We start from the raw sequence: 22,055 nt of genomic DNA on the forward strand, positions 1-22,055 counted from the left end.
ATAACACCACATTAGAGGTACAGTTAAATTATGACAATGATAGTTAATGGCTATGGAATATAGACAAATGCAGCTTAATGTTCAAAAAATGTGAAGTGATCCTTTTTGGGAAAAATATATACTGTAAACGATTAAGAACTTAAAGCAAGGAAACACACCTGATGTGGATCAGGGGAACGGATACACAGGTCATAAAGGGTGATAGCACAAGTAAATAAGAGAAAAACAAATAGAATCAGTTGATTCACTGATTTTCTATTCTATGCTATTTAATGAGAGAAATAAAAAACTCAGTATTCTAGACCTTAGCTAGGCAACAATTGAACAATTATGTATTAACTTGGGGTTGGTGGGGGGTGGCATTCAATGGAATCGGAATACAGAAGCAATGGAAAATTGCAGCATTGGCTCAGTCAGATACTACCAAAGATGAAGAGTGACTTGAGACTTGAGGGGTTTTTTTCCCCACCAGACTTGATGGAAGTCATCAAAAGTACTGAGAGTTGTGATAAGGTAAATAGTGGCAAAGTGTTTTCGCCAGTTGACAATCTTAAAATTATCATAAAAAGAGAAAAGGCTAGAAAACCACTATACCAAGGGTGGTTAGGATGTGGAATTATCAACAACAAACCACTATTCGAGGCCATGAAAGGGAATTTAGATAATTTTTGAATAAGAGGAAAACAAAGAGTATGAAAGCAGGTGAGAGCATAACATTAGATGACAGCTGCAAAGAAACAACTCCACAGATTGATGACAAACATTGCATCACCTGAAAGTCATTCATTTTTAAGGCCAATAAATAAATATAGATCACAAATAGATCTCTCTCTCTCAGTTATTTTCTGTTTCATTTTCCAGGTTCTTTGGGGGGGGGAATGAGTGTTTGGGTGGGGTGGTGAAGAGAAGACTAGGAAAGAGTCATGGAAAACTTGGCAGTTGCTAAAATGCTCAGTACATTTCACCAGCACCTTTTATCGAGAGCCTGTGGCAGACAGTGGACCCACAAATCCAAGTGCAACTTGTTCAGATGGCAAATGTCCCATGGTTGCTTTGTTCATTATTGTTACATTTAATGCCCTTACACAAATCAACATCTTCTCAACACTTGAAACAAGTACAGTGTAACTTTGTGCATTGCAGGGCATCCTTTTACTGTCGACTGAATAGATATGTAGCAAGGTCTAGTGGATGACAATGCTCATCATGGTCTTGGTAGCTTCCCAGGACACCATCCTAAGAGCTAGAGAAAGAACCATGACTAGAACATGCGCAGTGGAGTGCGTTTGTGCCTGCAGCTTCACAGCACTTGTGCATCAAGGTGCATCAAGATCTTGCTGAAATCTAATCTCCCTAGCTCTGTCTGATTATGTTGCAACTAGAACTTTCAGCAATTATCCTTCTTGCCTTCCATTACTTCGTTCTCATTTGTGGAAGGCTAGATCTTGCTCCCAAAAGGTATGTTATTACCTGTTGTCATGGCGGGTGTTATGGAATAGAAGATGTATGCAAGGGGAAGCAGATATAGAGAAACTATGCTCATTACAACAACATTTGCATTTACATAACATCTTTAACATAGCAAAATGTCAGATTTCTATCTCCATTAGTTACAATGGACCCAGAAGTGACATCTGGTGAACCAACCCAGTAAAGGAGGGTTTTAGGAACCCCAAGTCCAAAGTCTGCTTTTTCTTCCCAAGCATGCTACACATGTAATTTTCCAAATTACACATATATTGTAACCTACAATGTTATTTTCTGAAAGAAATCTATCTAATTTGCATTTGCGTGAAGCAATATTAACAGCTTACACTATCTCCCTAGGGAGCCTAATCCATAGATTGACCATTCACTCACAGGAACAGGAGTAGGTTAGTCATCCCTTTCAGTCTGTTCCAGTGCATTCTAGAGAGAACAGCAGGGTGCTGGAGGCAGAGCTGCAACTTCTGGAAGAAATGCAAATTCTCCTGTTGTGCAAGAGGGATCTGAACATATCAGCATATTGGGCCAAATGGGATTTACAGCATCGAAACCAGCTATGTAATGTAATTATAACTAACAACTTACTAGATAAACATGATGGAGCCAATTGCCACTTATGAGTGTTTGTGGAAAAACTCTACTTTTATCATACCAAGAGGCCCATAGAGTCAGAGGCATTTTCTCCAGGCAACCAGGTATATTGAAATATGAGGGCCATGTGCCATCTTATTGTACAAACAGTAGTCTTGAAATGCTAGAAGTTGGAGGAGCACATGCACAGTGACAAACTTGTACACAACTTGCACGCCAATCTTAGTGTCAGTAAGTGACAACATATCATGCAGCTCAGGGTTTTTACAATGAACTGAGGTGTTCTGACCTTGGAGACTGCATATGTGACAAGGCATTCAATCGTATTTTACATTTTGTTTGTCCTACTGAGGTATGCATATCATTAGGTGCAATAATATAGCTGCAAGTTTGTGAGGGCCCAAAAAGGGCAAGCAATAAGTATGGAACAGGCAATACTTTGTGCCATGCAATTTTGGGCCATCTACCCGATACATGGTACTGTCGGGTAGTCTTACCTTTGCCATATTTCTTTAAGTGTGCCATCTTCTTGCGCATCTGTTCCCATGATTTGCAGACAGTGTATGCAGCGTTGAGCCTGGTCACCAGCTGCTGCCAAAAATGGTACACCACTGTCTTCTGGGGAGGTTGCCCTGAAGTGTCAAAAAGGGGAACCATATCATACATCCATTTTTCCAGCATCAAACAGTGGGTTGGGTGCTGTATCACTCCATTATTTGCCCACAGAATCTGTTTTGTGCCATGCTACTTGATTTCTTTGCACTTAATTTTTGATTAGTATCTCCTTTCTATTCACACCACCAAACCCACCCTCACCCCCAAAAAACTAGCAAATATTTAAAATTTATTCTGAAACTGTGTAAAGCTTGAAATAATATTTGCCCCATATGCAATACTACTCATTCAAGTGCATCCATTTCTTTAAATCTGACTTGCAGGCCAGACTTCTCACATTGCCCTTTAGCCTAGCTCCCTGCACAAGGCCAAAAAAATGGCCAGGCAGCTATAAATTAACAGTCAATTGAGTTGATCACAAAAATTAAAGCAGTCAGCTCTGGTCAACAGGCTAACTTTGTGCCAGCTGAGAGTCAGAAAAGTATAACCTCGGCCCAGAGTGGGAAAACAATCCTATATACTACTCTTATGTAAAGATTACTAATCTCTCAGGCACAGCAGTGGCAATGCTGGGGGCAAGACACTTTCAAGTTTTAGCAAAAATTATGGATTATAAAAATGTATTTTTTGTACATATGATTAAATTACATGTTCAAGCAAGACACTCACCAGTTGCTGCTCAGAATCAAGGAATGTAGGTCCACAAAACCCAAACACACTTATCCACTGCACAAAAAATATTGCCACAACAACATTTGGACTGAACTTTGTAAAGACCTGACAATAACCCATAATATAACACTGCAAAAGAATACAACTTCAAATTTGTTTCACAACCTTAGCTTTAAATGTTATTCAAGCTTTCTTCAACTCACATAAAACCTGCTTCAGAAGCAAATGTGCTTGAGTAAATAAGTGCCAGTCACACAATTTTGATCAATCAAAATCACTGACAATGTGAGTCAGATCGATGTCACAGCAGGTCACATTAGACCCATATGAAATGTCAGAACAAGATTGAATTATTTGAAAAGTAACTGTGGAACTACCTTCCAACTCACTCATCTCTAATTCATGGCAGCATTAACGAAAAATTTTAAATAACCTTTACAAGAGAGAAAATCCAGTTCACTAGTTAAAACTGGGCTCTATATCCACAGGTCATTTTCCAGCACCTGTTCTGCTTTCAGTCATGTAAAGTTTATTTTGACAATTATAGAATAATGGTTTGAAGATGAAAATAAACAGTGGTAAGATATTCCATTCAGTCATTTAATTTAGCATTACTCAAATTAGTCAATGCTATTTGTTCAGCTCCCTATTGTAAGTACACTTCATTGTTATTGCATTCAAAGGAAAGTGGTTGTAATCCATTTGACTGTTCAGCAGTTGCGCAACATTGCTAATGGGAGAAAAAACTGGCAGTTAATCCAAAACTTCTCAAGTTTCAGAGATTGCAGTACTTTTAATGATCTTTCATTAAATATTTATACAACTTGAACAGGGTACATCCACCAATTGTGTTTAAATGTTTGACAACATCAGCACAACCTTTGGGACTACAGGTGCTAAAAAAATTTTGTCTCCTCGTCTTGCACAGCTATTGTTCTCATCAAGGAAAGAGTTGGCCATTCATTCCTGAGTTTTTCCAGGTATTTCTGTTTTTGTTTTGGATTTCCAGCATCCGCAGTTTTTTGTTCTTATCTGTGTTTAATTGACTGCCACTTCTCTTCAAGAAATGCCTACCTTGAAGAAGTTGTGTTCTACTCTCCGTCATGATTTTCGAATCTCTCTTTTGCCTTGTTCACCTTCATTGCTTTCCATTTCACTCCTGGTGTTTGCCTCCTATCACTGCTTGCTTGTCCCAACAACCACTCCCCCCGCCCCTCCTTAAACCAGCTCATATTTCACCCCTCTCCTATTTTTACTTAGTTCTGTTGAAGGGTCATGAAGACTCGAAATGTCAACTGTACTCTTCTCCGCCGATGCTGCCAGACCTGCTGAGTTTTTCCAGGTATTTCTGTTTCTGTTTTTGTTTTGGCCATTCATTCCATTTGCCTATTCAAACATTCAATGGCTGATTTGTATCTAACCTTTATCTACCCTTGATACCATTGTCAAATAAAAATCTACCAATCTCAGTTTTAGAATTTTCAACTGGCCTAGCCTCAACAGCTTTTTGGACAAGGAAGTTATAGATTTCCATTAACCTTTGTCTGAAGGCAGCTAACTTACTGACTGAAATGAGATGCATTCAGTGCCAGAAACGAATGACGGATTAACAAATCTCAATAGATTAATAGTATGACAAAAGATGTAAATGACAGCTTGGTTCAGTTGGTAGAACTGTCCCCTCCACATCAAAAGGGTGAGCTCAAGTTCCATTCCTCAACTTAAGCGGACAACCACTGAATGAGTGCTGCCTTATCTAGTATAGTGGACATTGCTGCCGTGCCACTGTGGCGAGATGTGAGAAAGGACTATATAATTGCACAATTTTTTTCTAATCGACATTAGAAGTTTCAAAAGGACCCTCAAGGGCTTTCAAACGTATTTTATTACCCTTCCCCAATATTCCATTACAGCCATCTTATCAGAAACTGAAGATTATTTTTAACATCTGCTTCCACAATATAAATTGCATTTAGTTTATTTGTCACTTCAAATTCACAAACAGGTTGTGGTAGCCTGGTGTTGTAGTTAAGCCAGTTTTAAACCCAACCAGATGATCATATATCATAAGAGTCATCTACTATGAATGAATTTAAAGATAACTGTTTTTTGGTTTGTCGTATGCATTCACCATTTAAATTAAATCAGCCAAACACAAATCAAGGCAAAATAACTTTATTTTAGTTGTTCCACCTTTAAGAGGGTTTACATAAAGAAAGACTATTTCTTGAAAACCAAAACAAACCTCCTTAATCTATGCCAGAGATCTCCACAGGGGGAAAATTCTGTCCTGGTGAAATGGTTGTCCCCATCATACCCCTTCCAAATAAAAAAAGAATCTCTAAGTAACCAATGGCACAGCTGATGATAAATCAGAAATAAAATGCAGACAGCACCAGAAACGCAAAAGAATGCACGAATTAGGAAGGTTAGGCCACTTGGCCCCGGAAGCCTGCTCCGCCATTCGATAAGATCATGGTTGATCTAATTATAACCTCAACTCCACGTTCCCACCTACCCTCACTAAACCTTTCACCCACCTTGCTCATCAAGAATCTATCTACCTCTGCCTTAAAAATATTCAAAGACTCTGCTTCCACCGCCTTTTGGGGAAAAGAGTTCCAAAGACACTCAGCCCTCAGGGAAAAGGTTTCTCCTCATCTCTGTCCTTAAATGGGCGACACCTTATTTTTGAACAGCTACCAAATGAGTCATTGCTGAAAAAGAGAGACATGCTATCAAAGCTTTTCGTCTTGCACTCATAAGGATAGTTCGCACGAATCTTCAACCATAATGGGGGAACAATAATTTATGCTGCATGACAGTGCTGATTGGTTGGCAAGCGGATTCTGATTGGTGATGGTGCTGCCATGGAGAACAGTTAACAGCCCAGCTTTGCTCAAATTCAAATTGGACAGGTCAATTCAAATTGGGCAAGGCATCGCACTGGGAAATTTTTTATTCATTCATTCATGGAATCTGGGTGTTGCTGGCTGGGCCAGCATTTATTGCCCATCACTATCTGCCCTTGAGACGGTAGTGGTGAGCTGAATTGTTGAAGTGCTACGGTCCAAATGGTGTAGGTGCACCCGCGGTGCTGTTAGGGAGGAAGTTCCAGGATTTTGACCCAGTAACAATGAAGGGAAGGCGATACTTCCATGTCATAATACTGAGTGGCTTGGAGGGGAACTTTCAGCTCGTGGTGTTCCCATGTGTCTGCTGCCCTTGTCCTTCTAGGTGGTAGCAGTCATAAGTTTGAAAGGTGCTATCTAAGGAGCCTTGGTGAGTTCCTGCTGTGCATCTTATGGATGGTACACACTGCTACCACTGTGCACAGTGGTGGAGGGAGAGAATGCTTGTGGATGTGGTGCCAAACAAGCAGGCTGCTTTGTCCTGGATGATGTCAAGCTTCTTGAGTGTTACTGGAGCTGCACTCATCCAGGAAAGTGGAGAGTATTTCATCGCACTCCTGACCTATGCCTCGTAGATGGTAACAGGCTTTGGGGAGTCAGGAGGCGGATTACTCGTCACAGGATTCCTAGCCTCTGACCTGCTTTTGTAGCCACAATATTTATATGGCTAGTCTAGTTTATTTTCTGCTCAATGGTAACCCCAGGATGTTGATAGTGGGGGATTCAGTGATGGTAATACCATTGAACGTCAAGGGGCGATGGTTAGATTCTCTCTTAGACCATAAGACCATAAGACCTAGGAGCAGAAATTAGGCCATTCAGCCCATCAAGTCTGCTCCGCCATTCAATCATGGCTGATAAGTTTCTCAACCCCATTCTCCCGCCTTCTCCCCATAACCTTTGATCCCCTTGCCAATCAAGAACCTATCTATCTTGGTCTTAATTACACTCAATGACCTGGCCTCCACAGCCTTCTGTGGCAATGAATTCCATAGATTCACCACTCTCTGTCTAAAGAAGTTTCTCCTCATCTCAGTTCTAAAAGGTCTTCCCTTTACTCTGAGGCTGTGACCTCGGGGCCTAGTCTCTCCTACTAATGGAAACATCTTCCCCATGTCCACTCTATCCAGGCCTTTCAGTATTCTGTAAGTTTCAATCAGATCTTGTCAGAGATGGCCATTGCCTAGCACTTGTGTGACATGAATGTTACTTGCCGCTTGTCAGCCCAAGCCTGGATATTGTCTAGGTCTTGCTGCATTTAGACATGGACTGCTTCAGTATCTGAGGATTCACAAATGGTGAACATTGTGCAGTCATCAGCAAACTTCTGGCCTTATGATGGAAGGAAGGTCTTTGAAGCAGCAGCTGAAGATGGCTGGGCCTAGGACACTATCCTGAGGAACTCCTACAGTGATGACCTAGAACAGATGATTGACTTCCAACAGCCCCACAACCATCTTCCTTTGTGCTAAGTGTGACTCCAACCAGTGGGGAGTTTTCCCCCCGATTCCCATTAACTCTAGTTTTGCTAGGGCTCCTTGATGCCACATGGTCAAATGCTGCCTTGATACCACTTTCATCTCACCTCTGTGGTTCAGCTCTTTTATCCATGTTTGAACCAAGGCTGAAATGAGGTCAGGAGCTGAGTGGCCCTGGTGGAACCCAAACTGAGGGTCAGTGAACAGTTTATTGCTAAGCAAGTGCCGCTTGATAGTACTGTTGATGATCGAGAGTAGACTGATGGGGTAGTATTTGGCCGGGCTGGATTTGTCCTGCTTTGTGTACAGGACATACTTGGGCAATTTTCCACATTGCCGGGTAGATGACAGTGTTGTAGCTGTACTGGAATAACTTGGCTAGAGATGCAGCAAGTTCTGGAGCACAACTCTTCAGTACTATTGCCAGAATACTGTCAGGGCCAATATCCTTTGCAGTATGGCCTTCAGCCATTTCTCTGATTCACGTGGATTGAATCAAATTGGCTTAAGGCTGGCATTTATGATGCTGGGGTCCTCCAAAGGAGGCCGAGATGGATCACCCGCTCAGCACTTCTGACTGAAGATTGTTGCACATGCTTCAGCCTTATCTTTTGCACTGATATGCTGGGCTCCCCCATCATTGAGGATGGGGTATTTGTGGAGTCTCCTTCTCCAACAAGTTGTTTAATTGTCCAACATCATTCACAACAGGTTGCGGCAGGACTGCAGGCCTTAGATCTGATCCGTTGGTTGGGGAATCACTTAGCTCTATCGCTTGCTGCTTATGCTGTTTGGCATGCTAGTCTTGTGTTGTAGCTCCACCAAGTTGAAACCCTTTTTTTAGGCATGCCTGGTGCTGCTCCTGGCATGCCCTCCTGCGGTCTTCGTTGAATCAGAGTTGATCCTCTGCCTTGGTGGTCATGGTACAGTGGGGGATATGCCAGGCCATAAGGTTAAAGATTGTGGTTGAGTACGTTGCTGCTGCTGCTGATAGCTTCACCTCACGGTTCACCAGTTTTGAATTGCTAGTTCTTTTCAAAATCTATCCCATTTAGCATGGTGGTAGTGCCACACAACACAATGGAGGGTATCCTCAATGCGAAGACAGGACTTTATCTCCACAAGGACTGTGCGGTGGTCACTCCTACCAATACTGTCATGGACAGATGCATCTGCAGCAGGCAGATTGGTGAGGATGAGGTTAGATATGTGTTGATTCCTTAACCACCTGCTGCAGATCCAGTCTAGCAGCTGTGTGCTTTATGTAACAGCTGAAGGGATGTGCTGTTTGATACAATCCACCAATCATTGGGACCTATGGCCTCTACACCTGTCGTGAAACTGCGCACTATTACTATGCAATAACAACACGAGTGGTATTCTCCACTAACAGGATGCTACCGTCAAGCCAAAAAGATGTTCTGCCTTTCACAAAAATGAGCAATGTGTATGAATTTCAGTGCTAGTGTGATGCCAGGTATATATACTGTACATTCCAACAATTGGCAGAATGTATCAAACAGCAGGTCTTTTCAGCTGTTCACAACAGGCAAAAGTACTGACTGTACACAACTAGCCCGTACTTGCAAAACTCAAAACAGTGTCTAACATTAGATGTGATTCCATGATTGGACAACACCTGCTAAACAATCCTGATTGTGCTAAGAATTACACTGAAAACCAATTTAAGATGGTCAGTCAGGCTCGCAGTGTGGCTCACTTACGCATGCTAGAAGTCACATATATTCACATACAGGGCCCTGTCCTTTGCAGACAAAGGAACATGTCCACACATTGCGCCTTTTTCAACCAAACACAAGTTTAGGGAACAGTCATTTCCTAGATCAATCAGTGTCAACCTGCCCAGTTTGAATTTCAATTTCAACAAAGCTGGGCAATTAACTGTTCCATGTTCCATGGCAACGCCTCCACCAGAGTCCACTTGCCAACCAATCAGCACTCTCTTCTCAGGCAATATAAACTGCTGTTCCCCCATTAAAGTTGAAAATTCTTGCGAGCTATCCTGATGAGCGCAAAACAAAAAAGCTTTGATGGCATGTCTCTTTTTTATCAGCAATATTCAAGTTCTGTACTACCAAATGACAAATTAATGCTTCAGTGAGCTTCAGGGAAAAACAGCATCATTATGAATGTAAATTAGGACACTAGAGAATAAATACTCAGCCATGATCATTACAGATCTGAGTTTTCTGGAGTAACAACAACATAAAGTAGCACCTTTAATGTAATTATACATCCCAAGATGCTTCACAGGAGCATTATAAAACAAAATATGATGCTGAGCCACATAAGGGGATATTTGAGTCTGATGACCAAAAGCTTGGTCAAAGAGATAGGTCTTAAGGAGTGTCTTTAAGGAGTGTCTTTAAGGAGTGTCTTTAAGGAGTGTCTTTATGAGAGCAAGGTAGAAAGGTGGTGAGGTTTAGGGAGGGTATTCCAGAGCTTAGGGCCTAAGCAACCAATGGCACAGCCACAAGTGGTGGAGCAATGAAAATTAGGGATGCCCAAGACAGAATTAGACAAGCACAGAAATTTCTGAGAGTTGTGGGCTAGAGGAGATTACAGAGATAAGGAGGGGTGAGGCCATGGAGGAATTTGAAAATTTGAATTTGAAGACTTTGCTTGACCAGGAGTCAATGGAAGTCAGCAAGCAGAGGAGTGAACAGGATTTGGTCCGGGTTAAGACACAGGCAGCAGAGCTTTGGATGACCTCATGTTTACAGAGGGTAGCATGTAGGAAACCAACCAGGAGTGCATTGAGATAGCAAAGTCCAGAGATAGCAACGGCCTGAATGAGGGTTTTAACAGCAGATGAGCTGTCCAGCCCCATCATGATTTTGAATACTTCTATCAAATTTCCTCTCACCCTTCTTTTTTCCAAGGAAAAGAGCCCCAACTTCTCTAATCTGTCTTCAGCAGAGGAAAGTTCTGTTCACCCATGTGTGGATGTTGGATAACAGTCTGATAATGTAGCAACTAGAGGTGTCCAGAGAGGTTTTTATTCATTCATTCATGGAATAAGGGCGTTGCTGGCTAGGCCAGCATTTATTACCCATCCCTAATTGCCTTGCGCTGCCTTCTTGAACTGTTGCAGTCCATGTGGTGTAGGTACCCACGGTGATGTTAGGGAGGGAGTTCCTGGATTTTGACCCTGTGGCAGTGAAGGGACGGCAATACATTTCCAAGTCAGGATGGTGAATGGTTTGGAGGGGAACTTCCAGGTGGTGATATTCCCATCTATCTGCTGCTCTTGTCCTTCTGGATGGTAGTGGTCCTGTGTTTGGAAGGTGTTGTCTAAGGAGCCTTGGTGAGTTGCTGCAATGCATCTTGTAGATGGTACACACTGCTGTCACTGTGCATCAGTGGTGGAGGGAGTGAATGTTTGTGTATGGGGTGCCAATTAAGTGGGCTGCTTTGTCCTGGATGGTGTCAAGCTTCCAGTGTTGTTGGAGCTGCACTCATCCAGGCAAGTGGAGAGCATTCCATTACACTCCTGACCTGTGCCTTGTAGATGGTGGACTGGTTTTGAGCTATCAGAAGGCGAGTTACTTGCCACAGGATTCCAAGCCTCTGAACTGCTCTTGTGGCCACAGTATTTATATGGGTGGTCCAGTTAAGTTTCTGGTCAATAGTAACGCCAGGGTGTTGATGGTGGGGGAGTCAGCGATGATAATGCCAGAATGTCAAGGGGCGATGGTTAGATTGTCTCTTGTTGGAGATGGTCATTGCCTGGCACTTGTGTGGCATGGGATGTTACTTCCCACTTGTCAGACCAAGCCTGGATGTTGTCCAGGTCTTGCTGCATTTGGGCATGCACTGCTGATGATGATGGTGATGGATGCCATCAGCATACATGTGAAACCAACACTGTGCTTCCAGGTGCTGTCATGGAGCGGCAACATGTAGATGAGAAATAGGATGGGGCCAAGAATAGATTCCTCGGAGGACACCAGAGGTAATAGCGTGGGAGCAGTAAGTCATTGCAAGTGATTCTTTGGAACCAGGTGAGAACAGTGCCACCCAGCTGGACAACAGTGGAGAGGTGTTGGAGGAGGAAGGTCAACCATGTCAACAGCTGCAGACAGGTCGAGAAGGACGGAGAAAGTTTAATCTTGTCACGGTCAGATAAGATGACATTTGTGACTTTGATAACAGCTGTTTTGGTACAGGGACAAGGGCAGAAATCAAGCTGGAAAGATTCAAACATTAAGTTCCACCTGGATTTGGGAGGCGACAGCACATTCAAGAACTTGAGAAGGGAGGTTGGAGATAGGACAGTAGTTTGCAAGGACAGTGGGGAGTCAAGGGCTGGTTTTCCGAGATGCATTATGACAGCAGATTTAAAAGGAGGACAACATCTGAAGAGAGCGAACTGTTAATAATATGGGCTAAATGGGAACAATGAGGGGATGTTACATGGTCAGGAGTTCAGTGGAAATAGGAAGCGATGAAAACAAGGCACAGGAAAAGCACTCCTCAGTGATGCCAAACCTCCCCTTCCGACAGCACCTTTCAAAGTAAATGCAGGAGATGCACACCTGCCCTTGCACCTCTTCCCTTCTCATCTTCCAAGGCTTCAAACACTCATTTCAAGTGAAACAGCAATTTGCTTCTACATCTTTCAATTTAGTATACCATATTCTCTGCTCACGATGAGGTCTCCTCTACATTGGGGAGACCAAACGCAGGTTGGGTGACTGCTTTGCGGAACACCACCATTCAGTCCACAAGCATGACCCTGAGCTTCCTGTTGCTTGTCATTTTAGTTCTTCACACTGCTCCCATTTTGACTTGTATATCTTTGGCCTGTTAGTGTTCCAAGCTCGAGAAACAGTACCGTATATCTGCACTTACGGCCTTCTGGACTCAACATCAAGTTCCACAATTTTAAGATCATAACCGCTGCCTTCATTTTGTTCCTTTCTTACTGTTGGTTCATTTTTCTTGCTTTTTTCTTTATTCTTTCACTTTGCATTTGGACGGCTGCTATGCAGCCATTCACACCTGAACTGGACATACCTTTTATTTCTTTACTTTACCTATTGCCATTTCCTTTGTCTTTTGTACCATGACCTTTTGTCATTTAATCTCTCTGGCCTTCTACCCTATCATAGACTTCCCTTTTGTTCTTCCTCACCAGCCTCCACTTTCGCCTGCTCAAAATCTAGACCTGAAACATTAACTCTGCCTCTCTCCACAGATGTTGTTTAATCTACTGAATATTTTCAGCATTTTATGTTTTATTACAAAACAAGCTGGAGTTAGCAAGGATGAAGGCAAACCAGAATTAAACAGGCTTCGCTGGATTTAAAATTATTTTGAGCACACTGAGTAAGCATCTCTGCCCCCTCCACTCTGAGGGACATATGGTAAAAGTAATGGCCCAGATTTTACTGCACTAACAACAACAAGGCTGTCAGCACTCACTACAGAGTAAAACTGCCAGCAATGTCTGCTATCTACACATGCACAGTTAAACAGAGAGATTCAGAAGCTGCCATCAATGATACCCTGCTCCTCCACAGATTTTGCTGTTGTGGTTTTTAAGCAATGGACTAAGCACAGAGATCACTGCCATGGTGGTAAGGTAATTAGCCACTCGCACTAAAGACCAATGCAAAAACTTAAGCCTTGTTCGCTCAGAAGTAACTAAGCATTTAAATTGTATAGCAAGTCATAATTACTTCTGAACAACTTTTCTGGCCCTAAAAAAATAATTTTACTGATGTGGAAATTAATATTTTCAATTTTTTTCAAAATTTATAGAGTTTTTATGTTTTGCTCCTTTATGTCTTTCACTTAATCCCACATGTATGACTCAGTGTTTAATTCACTTCTTGTACAATGTTTTAAATGTGATTTACATTTCCTGTGTTTCACTTCCTGCTTTGAAGTCTGTGAGGATTCTTCAACCTGATTACCTCCTTAGGTTCCCTGTAGAGGGTGTCAAAGTCAGGGAGATGGCAAAAGACTGGAAATCTGCACCCACAAGCTTGCCAAAAGTCTGTGGGCAGCTGTATGCAAGGTGAATGGTAAAGATCACCCCCTCTCAGCAAAATTTGGGACTTTTCTGGGGGGAGGTGAAAGACTATTTTTTACTCAGTTGCATCCATCCTTAGCAATAAAAGTTGAAGTACAAGAACACATCACAGAATAATATGTTACTTCTAAACTCAACAAAGCAAGCTTCAAATTATATAGTTACAAATAATAATAGTAAAATATAAAATTAAAGCTAGATACTCATGTTTTTCAATTAGTCAATGGATGGTACAAGACTTTTGAAATGCTCCCTAAAATGGATAAGGAAAGCATTTTAATTATTGGCCAGGGAAGCCGCACTGTTCTAATACCTGTGGGTTTTCCCTGGCTAAGCCTGCATTTTTCCATGATGCAGATTTTCCACATTCAGAAAGAATCAATACATGCACTAAGTCTCAAACATGTGTTTTCACATTTTTCTAGTTTTTTTTAAAAGATTAAGATTCCAAAAATATCTCCCTCCCATTGCTATTCTGTCTCCAACTGCTAGGAGCTATGAAGAATGGTCCAGAATGATCCCGTCTTTTTCCAGATTTTCCGTTCGTCATTGTGGGAATTCTATCTACAAATGTGCACCTTTTAAAGTACAACACTTCCATGAAGGTATAAAAAGGTGTTTGCTCAGAAACAAATAGTAGGAGGTAGAAAATACTCAGCGCAATACTCGTCACTGGACAGATGCCTTAATACTTTGCTCATTAGATGTTACTTTTAAGGTTGGGGAGCCCCTTCTCAATTTCATCTTTTCCACGTTTTCATTTTGTTGAATAAAAGCCTCATCTAAAATTAAGAAAGACTGGTGCATTAGAAATTTATAATCAGAGATTTGCACAAAAAGGCAGCATTATGCTATTGATCTGGAATAGGAACTCTACTGAAGTTGACATAAAATAGGTCCTGTAAATCAAGTTTAGTGTCATTCAATCCTATTAGAACCTTTGCATCAAATACCACAGAAGTGATCTGTTGCAAAGGATACGGGCAAAGGCATTAAAGGCAAAGAGTCAGCTTGGATAGAGAAACTCCTGAACGATAAAAATTAGCCAGGGCTAAATAAATAGTTCACAGATTGGTGAGATGTAGCTATTAGTATTCCCTAATGATTGATGTTAGAATCTCTCATTTTCCATGTGATATACAATAATTTTAACATGTACATGTGAGACCATCATACTATTTGCCATAGCAAATTAAGATCAATAATGAGATTTCAGGGCAGACTAACTAGGCAATTAAGTAGATATGTGGCAAATGCAGTCCACAAAATAGCCACAGATTACTAAGTCATTCAGGTTTTGTGAAAGGGAAATCATGTTTGACTAATTTATTGGTGTTCTTTTGAGTAAGTAACAAGCAACATGGATAAAGAGGAACCCATGAACGTGCTGCACTTGATTTCCAGAAGGCATTTGGCACAAGTACCACATCAAAGGTTACTATGCGAAATAAGAGCTCATGGGGTAACATATTAGCATGGATAGAAGATTAGTTAGCTAACAGGAAACAGAGTAGGCATACGAGTTATTTTTGAGTTGGCAAGACGTGACAAGTGAATTGCCACAGGAATCAGTGCTGGGAACTCAACTATTTACAATTTATATCAATGACCTGGATGAAGGGGCAAATGTATGGTTGCTAAATTTGGTGATGACACAATTGTGTAGAGGACATAAGGCACCTGCAAAGGGATATAGATAGGTTAAGTGAGTGGGCTAAAATATGGCAGAGGAATAAAATGTGTGAAAATATGAACTTGTCCACTTTGGCAGGAAAAATAGAAAAACAGAATGTTATTTAAAAGGAGAGAGACTGCAGAACTCTTAAGGTACAGAGGGATCTGGGTGTCCTGGTACATGAATCACAAAAAGTTAGTATTCAGGTGCAGCAAATGGAATGCTGTTGTTTATTGCAAGGGGAATGGGATATAAAAGTAGGGATGTTTTGCTACAGTTGTACAGGGCTTTGGGGAAACCACATCTGGAGTACTGTGTACAGTTTTTGTCTCCTTATTTAAGGAAGGATATAAACGCATCAGACGCAGTTCAAAGAAGGTTCACTCAACTGATACCTGGGATGGAGGGGGTGGGGTGGCATTATCCCATGAGAAAAGGTTGGACAGGTTGGCCTGTATCCACTGAAGTTTAAAAGAATGAGAGGTAGTCTTATTGAAAAATATAAAATCCAGAGGGGGCTTGACAGGGTGGATGCTGAAAGCATCTTGTGGGGGAGACCAGAACTGGGGGACATTTAAGACAGATGTTAGGGGAATTTTTTTCTCCGAAAGGGTCATGTGTCTTTGGAACTCTCTTCACCGGAGAGCAGTGGAGGCAGGGTCATTGAATAGTTTTTAAAGCCAAGGTAGATAGATTCTTGACTAACAAGGAAGTTGAAGGTTATCGGAGGTAGACATAAACGTGGAGTTGAGGTCACAATCAGATCAGCCCTGACCTTATTGAATAGAAGAGCAGCCTCAAGGGACCAAATTACCTACTCCTGCTCCTAATTTGTATGTTCGTATGTATCCGAATATTTTCATCCGGAAATGTTCATTGTAGCATCCAATTGTTTCTTAAATGATTCCACAATTTTTGCCTCCACTACTCAATTGGAAAGTAAAATACACACATTGATTCAAACTAGCTAAAGGAAATACTTCACACAGTGTCTACTTATTCAATATTCTCAATTTAAAATGCTGGGTTGATTTTTTTCTATACCCTAAACAAACTTAGAATCCTTCCTTCTTGTCAGCAAAGGTAAGTTATTCCATTTTCCTTTATAACCCAGATCACTTACTCTAAGTATCAGCAACATGGTTCCAAATTAGATCAATGCTAAGTAGTACAATTTGAGAAAAATAAGAGAAAAAGGACTTAAAATGATAATGAAGGAACAGAGAGGTTGAGGGATGCAGATACACAGGTCTTCATCATAAGTATTAAAAGTGGAAATAACACCATTAAAGGGGCAATTAAATTCTGTTTTATTTGTAGAAGCACTGAATATAAAAGCAGAAATGATGGTGAACCTGTAGAAAATACTGAATAAACCACAGCTGGAGTACTATGTGCAATGCTGACAGTGAATTATACAAAGGATATTGAAGCCTTAGAAAAGGGTACATTACAGATTCACCATAAATATCAGGGATGAAAGGATATAGTTATGATGAAAGACTTGACAGTACACAGGAGCACAGGAGGTCAAAGCAATAGAAATGTTCAAAAGTTTGAAACGGTTTGACAGGATAAATAATGAAAGATTATTTCTACTGGCAGATGAATAAGTAATAAGAAAGAATAAATTTTGAGTCAGTACTGGAAGCTTATAAGAGTAAAATAGACAACTCATTAATGCAAAGGATTAATAGAATATGGAATAAATTACCACAAGTGGTTAAAAAAGTAAAACATTTGATTTGAACATTTAGTCCTTGCAGCAATTTTTAGAAATGAAAGTTGATACCTCTATTGGTTTCATGTTCAGGGCATGTTTAGGTCCAGACAAGTAGGAAAAACTAAACTAAAATCCAAAAGCTCAATGCAAAGTGTGTAAGCACTGTTCTGCTCTGACACCCAAATTCTCCTACAAGAGACTGAAAATCATAGCATTTCACCAGTAGCAGAAATAAAGTACTTCAACAATACAATGCGGAGAGCTTCACCTGAGAATCTAAATGTTTTAAATGTGTCAGGCCAACGATGAATATACCATAAGCAGTAACTACTGTAACTTTATGATGTATCTTTGCTTTTGGTAAAACTAAATATAATAAACCGTGGTCACAAATCAAGGGCATAGATTGACTAATAAGTAATTAACCAGCCTTATATCAGCTCAGGCACAAAGTTCACACGTAGATACAAATCACAATGCATTTTCAATTAGTGGACATGGGTTCATCTCTCGCCATCAAATCTAACTAGCTTAATCCAGGTGATCAAAAGAACACCAATGTAACCAATCTCACGCTAGTCAAATGCACATGTTATCTGTTCAAGATTTTAAATAAAATTCAAGAAGGATTTTAATCTAAAATATTCATATGTGCTTAACTATTCCTTTCCAATTTCCCCTGCTGGCCCCAGAATTATTTGTTCATTGTCTAGCACCTCGAAGGGTGATTCTTTTCTTGCTCTGCAACATCCACTATAAACTGGCAAATATACTTCAAAAATTAGACGAATTGGCACCTCCTCAACAATTATCAGGAGCTTTTGGAAAATTCCAAGTGCAGACTTTATTGATACGGTATGAGATGGCTTGTGAAGAAATTTTTTTTATTTATTAAAAAAACAAATGTAATAGAAATAAGGCTTCCCTGTACATCGTAGGAAGTGATTGCAATATGAAACATGCATCTTCAGCTACTTACAAGCTCCAGTAAGGCGGCAGCATAACGGAATGACAGCTGTTTTTTTTAAAAAATGGTGCATCCAGTTTATAGCCTGAGCTCACCTGGTGATAAATAAGGTCATCAAGAACAACAACAACTTGTATTTATATCTCTCCACTTATCCCTTAAAGATAAAATATTAATGAGGGAATAGAACAGTGTAGGCTGCAGCACATAATGAATAATTTCAATCTCAGATGTTAAATTAGTTTGGCTAGATGGTATAAATGATAAAGATCGCATAGGCAATGAGCAATAAAAAAAATAGGTAATATAATTTTCCATTGCTTAATACTTTGAAATTTTATTTCCAGGACAGAATCTTTCGCATCTAAATTTTTCATAGTACATGCTCTACATTCACACACTAGCAGAAGAAACAACTCAAACGCATCATGGCTGTTTTCTTTTAAAGGCATTGAGAACTGCAAATGTAGAACACATCGCATGAGTAGTGCGGGCAAATGGCCAAATTGTTGACGTTTGCACAGAAAGCAAGCAGCTGTCAATTCTGAACTCCCATCTGCTAACCAGTGACCTTAACTGGGGATTAAGAAAACTGTGTATTTCTTCATTGGGAAGGAAGTCAGCTGCAATCCTTTCCATAATCTAATGGCCCACTGACATGTCACCTAGTCTTGCATGAAAAAATGCCATTTGAGCATTACATTGGAGAAGAGTACCAGAGGGTGGCTGGCTGCCATGGGCATGTAACCCTATATATTTGAATTTTCAAAAAACTTTTAATAAGGTGCCTCACAATAAGTTACTACACAAGAAAGAGTCCTGTGATACTGGAGGAATGAACTTAGGTTGGATAGGTAATCGGTTGCCGTCTCATGGACGGGGCGGGGGGTCATTAATAGTAACAGCTCTGCTTGGAGATAGTTTATAAGTTTTGCCTGATGGAGATCAGTGCTAAGGTCATTACTCCACATGATTGATATCAATCAGTATGATAAAGGTTTTGGAGGTATTGTTTGCAAATTTATCTTAGTCTGATTTCCCTTTACATATATCTTTTAAAAATTGCAAATATAATATTCCACAAGAAATATAACTAAAGTAATACTTCATTTTTATACCCCATTCTTCTAGTAATGAAATCCAGCAACCCATTTGTTTCTGGCTTTGCTTTTTAAGGCTACATACCCAACCCTCCAAATCCCCACAAAAGTTACCTATTTAGACAGTATTTCCATCTGACATTTTTGTAGCAAAATGTGATGTAGTACACAGTGGAATCTACGTCATCATTAGACCCACTTCTACAACCCCTGACCCAACCCCACCACTCGACTCTCCCAATGTTCCCCACACAACCCACCACCTGACCCTACCCCACCTGACCCAACCCACTTACCTCACCCACCCTATCCCTTTACCCACCTACCACACCCACCCTAAACCTTTAACCACTTACCTCATCCACTCTAAACCCTTACCTGCCTACACATTCACCCACTCTACGCCAACACACTGAAAAGCTATTTAAATGTCCCAGCGTGTCAGTGCATACTTACCACAATACGACAGCGAGTGCCATAAAAAGGGGCGTGGCTTATCTTCTCCCAACGATCCAACACATGGAGGAAGGAGTTCGATTCAGTACGACAGTGATCGCCACTCCTCAGAAGATTCGGGTCAATAAAAGTGTTCTACCTCTCATTTTGTTACATTAAACTATATCTGCTAACTATTTCTACTCATGCCACAAGGTTGTCTTCAGTTCTTCAGATTTCACTTTCAATCCTTAAATGTCTTGTAGCGTGTGGGGGGAGTCTTGGGAGAGTCGAGTGTCTTTCATTGCTCTTAGTGAAGGAACAAGACATAAGCGCCTAATTTGAATTTTTATGACCTAAATGCCATATTCAAACTTCTGCTCTTGCCATGACCAAACCATTTATCACAATACTGATCCTTCTAGAGATACAATAGATAGTTGGTGAAACAATATACTATGTTCACACTATAACAAATTCAAAAATAAGGACATCAAGATCAAATGTAAATTTACCACAGAGTTTACAAATTAAAGACTGCAACATGTAAAGTCAAGCATCATGCTATTCAATGACAGTGGTGGGACGCTGAATGAAAACTGATCTAACATTAACAGATATCCAATAAATCTACAGTGAGCCAAGTTTTCCTATATTCCAAGAAATCATGCCAAATGAAAGACAATGGTGTTAATCAAGAATAACTAGCTTGCTTGTTTTCAATAATGAAAGCAGCTTTGAGCTGCCAAAAGCATTTTAGCTATCTAGCTGCTTTGAAGCTAATCTCAATTCCTAGAACTACAATTGTAATGATCAGCCATGTACACACTACAGCTGACTTAAAGCAAGGTTAGAGCAAAGTAAAATTGTAAATGTTCAACTTATCTCCATTATTTCATCACTTGATCCTTGCCTAGACATATACTGAACCAAAATCCACAGAAACCTGACCAATTCATCAAGCACAGAAGCACACATCAGGAAACAGTTCTGGAAAATCAGCTAGTATTGCATAATTTGATTAAATATCTTCGACAACAGCTTTAATTTCAGCTCTCAGTTGGATCAAAATACTGCCAGACTTACTCTGGAGTCGAAAGCGGAGGTCGGGAATTCCAAGTCCTGACAGACCTTGGAGTTTCTGTGCATGCGCAGACCAGGAATGGGCTGAACCAGGAGTCAGTGTGTCATGAACCAGGAGCAGGGCACCATTTAAGACAAGTGCCCCAGACATGAAACAGGGAGAGATCCCAAAAGAAGAGTCCCAGACAGGGGACAGCGAAAGAAAGAGGCCTCAGTTAAGTTAAAAAGCAGGAGAAGCCCTGGCAATCGAAAAGTGCTCAGGAAAAGCCGTGAAGATCCAAAGAGGCAGAAGGTTGGTGACTCCGTGCTGCGGGCTGTTGGGGCAAAGGTACCCCTTTGGAGCAGTATTGTTCTGCTCTGCACGGCCAAAGAGCTGAAGTTGGGCTTATGAGTTGGTGCTTGAACGCAGATTCGGGAATCCAGAGAAGAAACAGAATCTCAGGAGACGAGACTGAAACCCTGCAAGAGGGGTCATTGTTGAGGCTGTCAGGGTTGGAGTGACTTTTGGATAGAATTCCAAGGCGAGATCTTAGAAGGTAAAGATGGGAATCCCTCCTGAGAGAAAGTTTCAACGAGATTGGTTGACTCAGTGTTTACTGATGTCTTGGTGGGTTGCTGAGAAATCCGTGGACAATGTATTGGTCATATTTGTCATTTAATGTGTAGTGTGGTGTGTTTGACCACAGTTTGCCTGTTAATTCATATGTATCTCATATTAACCTGAATGTTAGCGCATAAAATAGATATTGTAAATTGTTTTATCTTTCTGACCTTGTATAGTAAAGTTTATTTTTGTTTGTTCAGAACCCATAGAATCTTGTGTCTTTATCTTAATAAGTGTCTTAAATCTCAAACTTTGTCTACTTTAAACAAAGCTTTATTGGTCCCTAACCAGACCTTACCAAAAACTTGGAGGTCTAGTCTAAGATCATGACGACTGTCAAAAAACTTAATCCTGTTGAAAAGTATGTGATTATGGTGCTATTTTGACAAATAGCTATGTTATGTAAATGATTACTCTTGAAAGCTAATTTGCATTTCAAAATAATTTTTCAATACAGCCTCATTGGTCCAGAGTTGCAGTGCCCCGTTCACTGACAGGGGATCAATTTGGACCATTTGGTGCACACAAGATATTTGTATGTTCACAGCTCAGGCAACTTGTATCAGGTTTTCTGCTTCCAACTCCATAGTCCACACATACAGTCACTTCAATGTTCACTTGAAAATGTAGAATAACTTTGAAGTTTGAATGGAA

The 22,055-nt window shown here is 40.7% G+C and overlaps 1 protein-coding gene across 2 annotated transcripts in view; it reads right to left on the reverse strand.

Annotated features, from left to right (window-relative positions):
* LOC144694569 (metal transporter CNNM2-like) overlaps positions 1-22,055 on the reverse strand; it is a 203,685-nt gene that overhangs the window by 93,792 nt on the left and 87,838 nt on the right. The window contains exon 2 of one of the 2 annotated variants that reach the window (XM_078565143.1): positions 2,574-2,708. The exons of the other annotated variant lie outside the window; for it this stretch is intronic. Within the exon in view, the coding sequence (XP_078421269.1) occupies positions 2,574-2,708 (135 nt within the window). The remainder of the gene's footprint in view (positions 1-2,573; positions 2,709-22,055) is intronic. 2 annotated transcript variants of the gene reach the window in all.

Source organism: Cetorhinus maximus, chromosome 20 (assembly GCF_964194155.1).
Source record: "Cetorhinus maximus chromosome 20, sCetMax3.hap1.1, whole genome shotgun sequence".
In the NCBI taxonomy this organism is placed as follows: domain Eukaryota; kingdom Metazoa; phylum Chordata; class Chondrichthyes; order Lamniformes; family Cetorhinidae; genus Cetorhinus; species Cetorhinus maximus.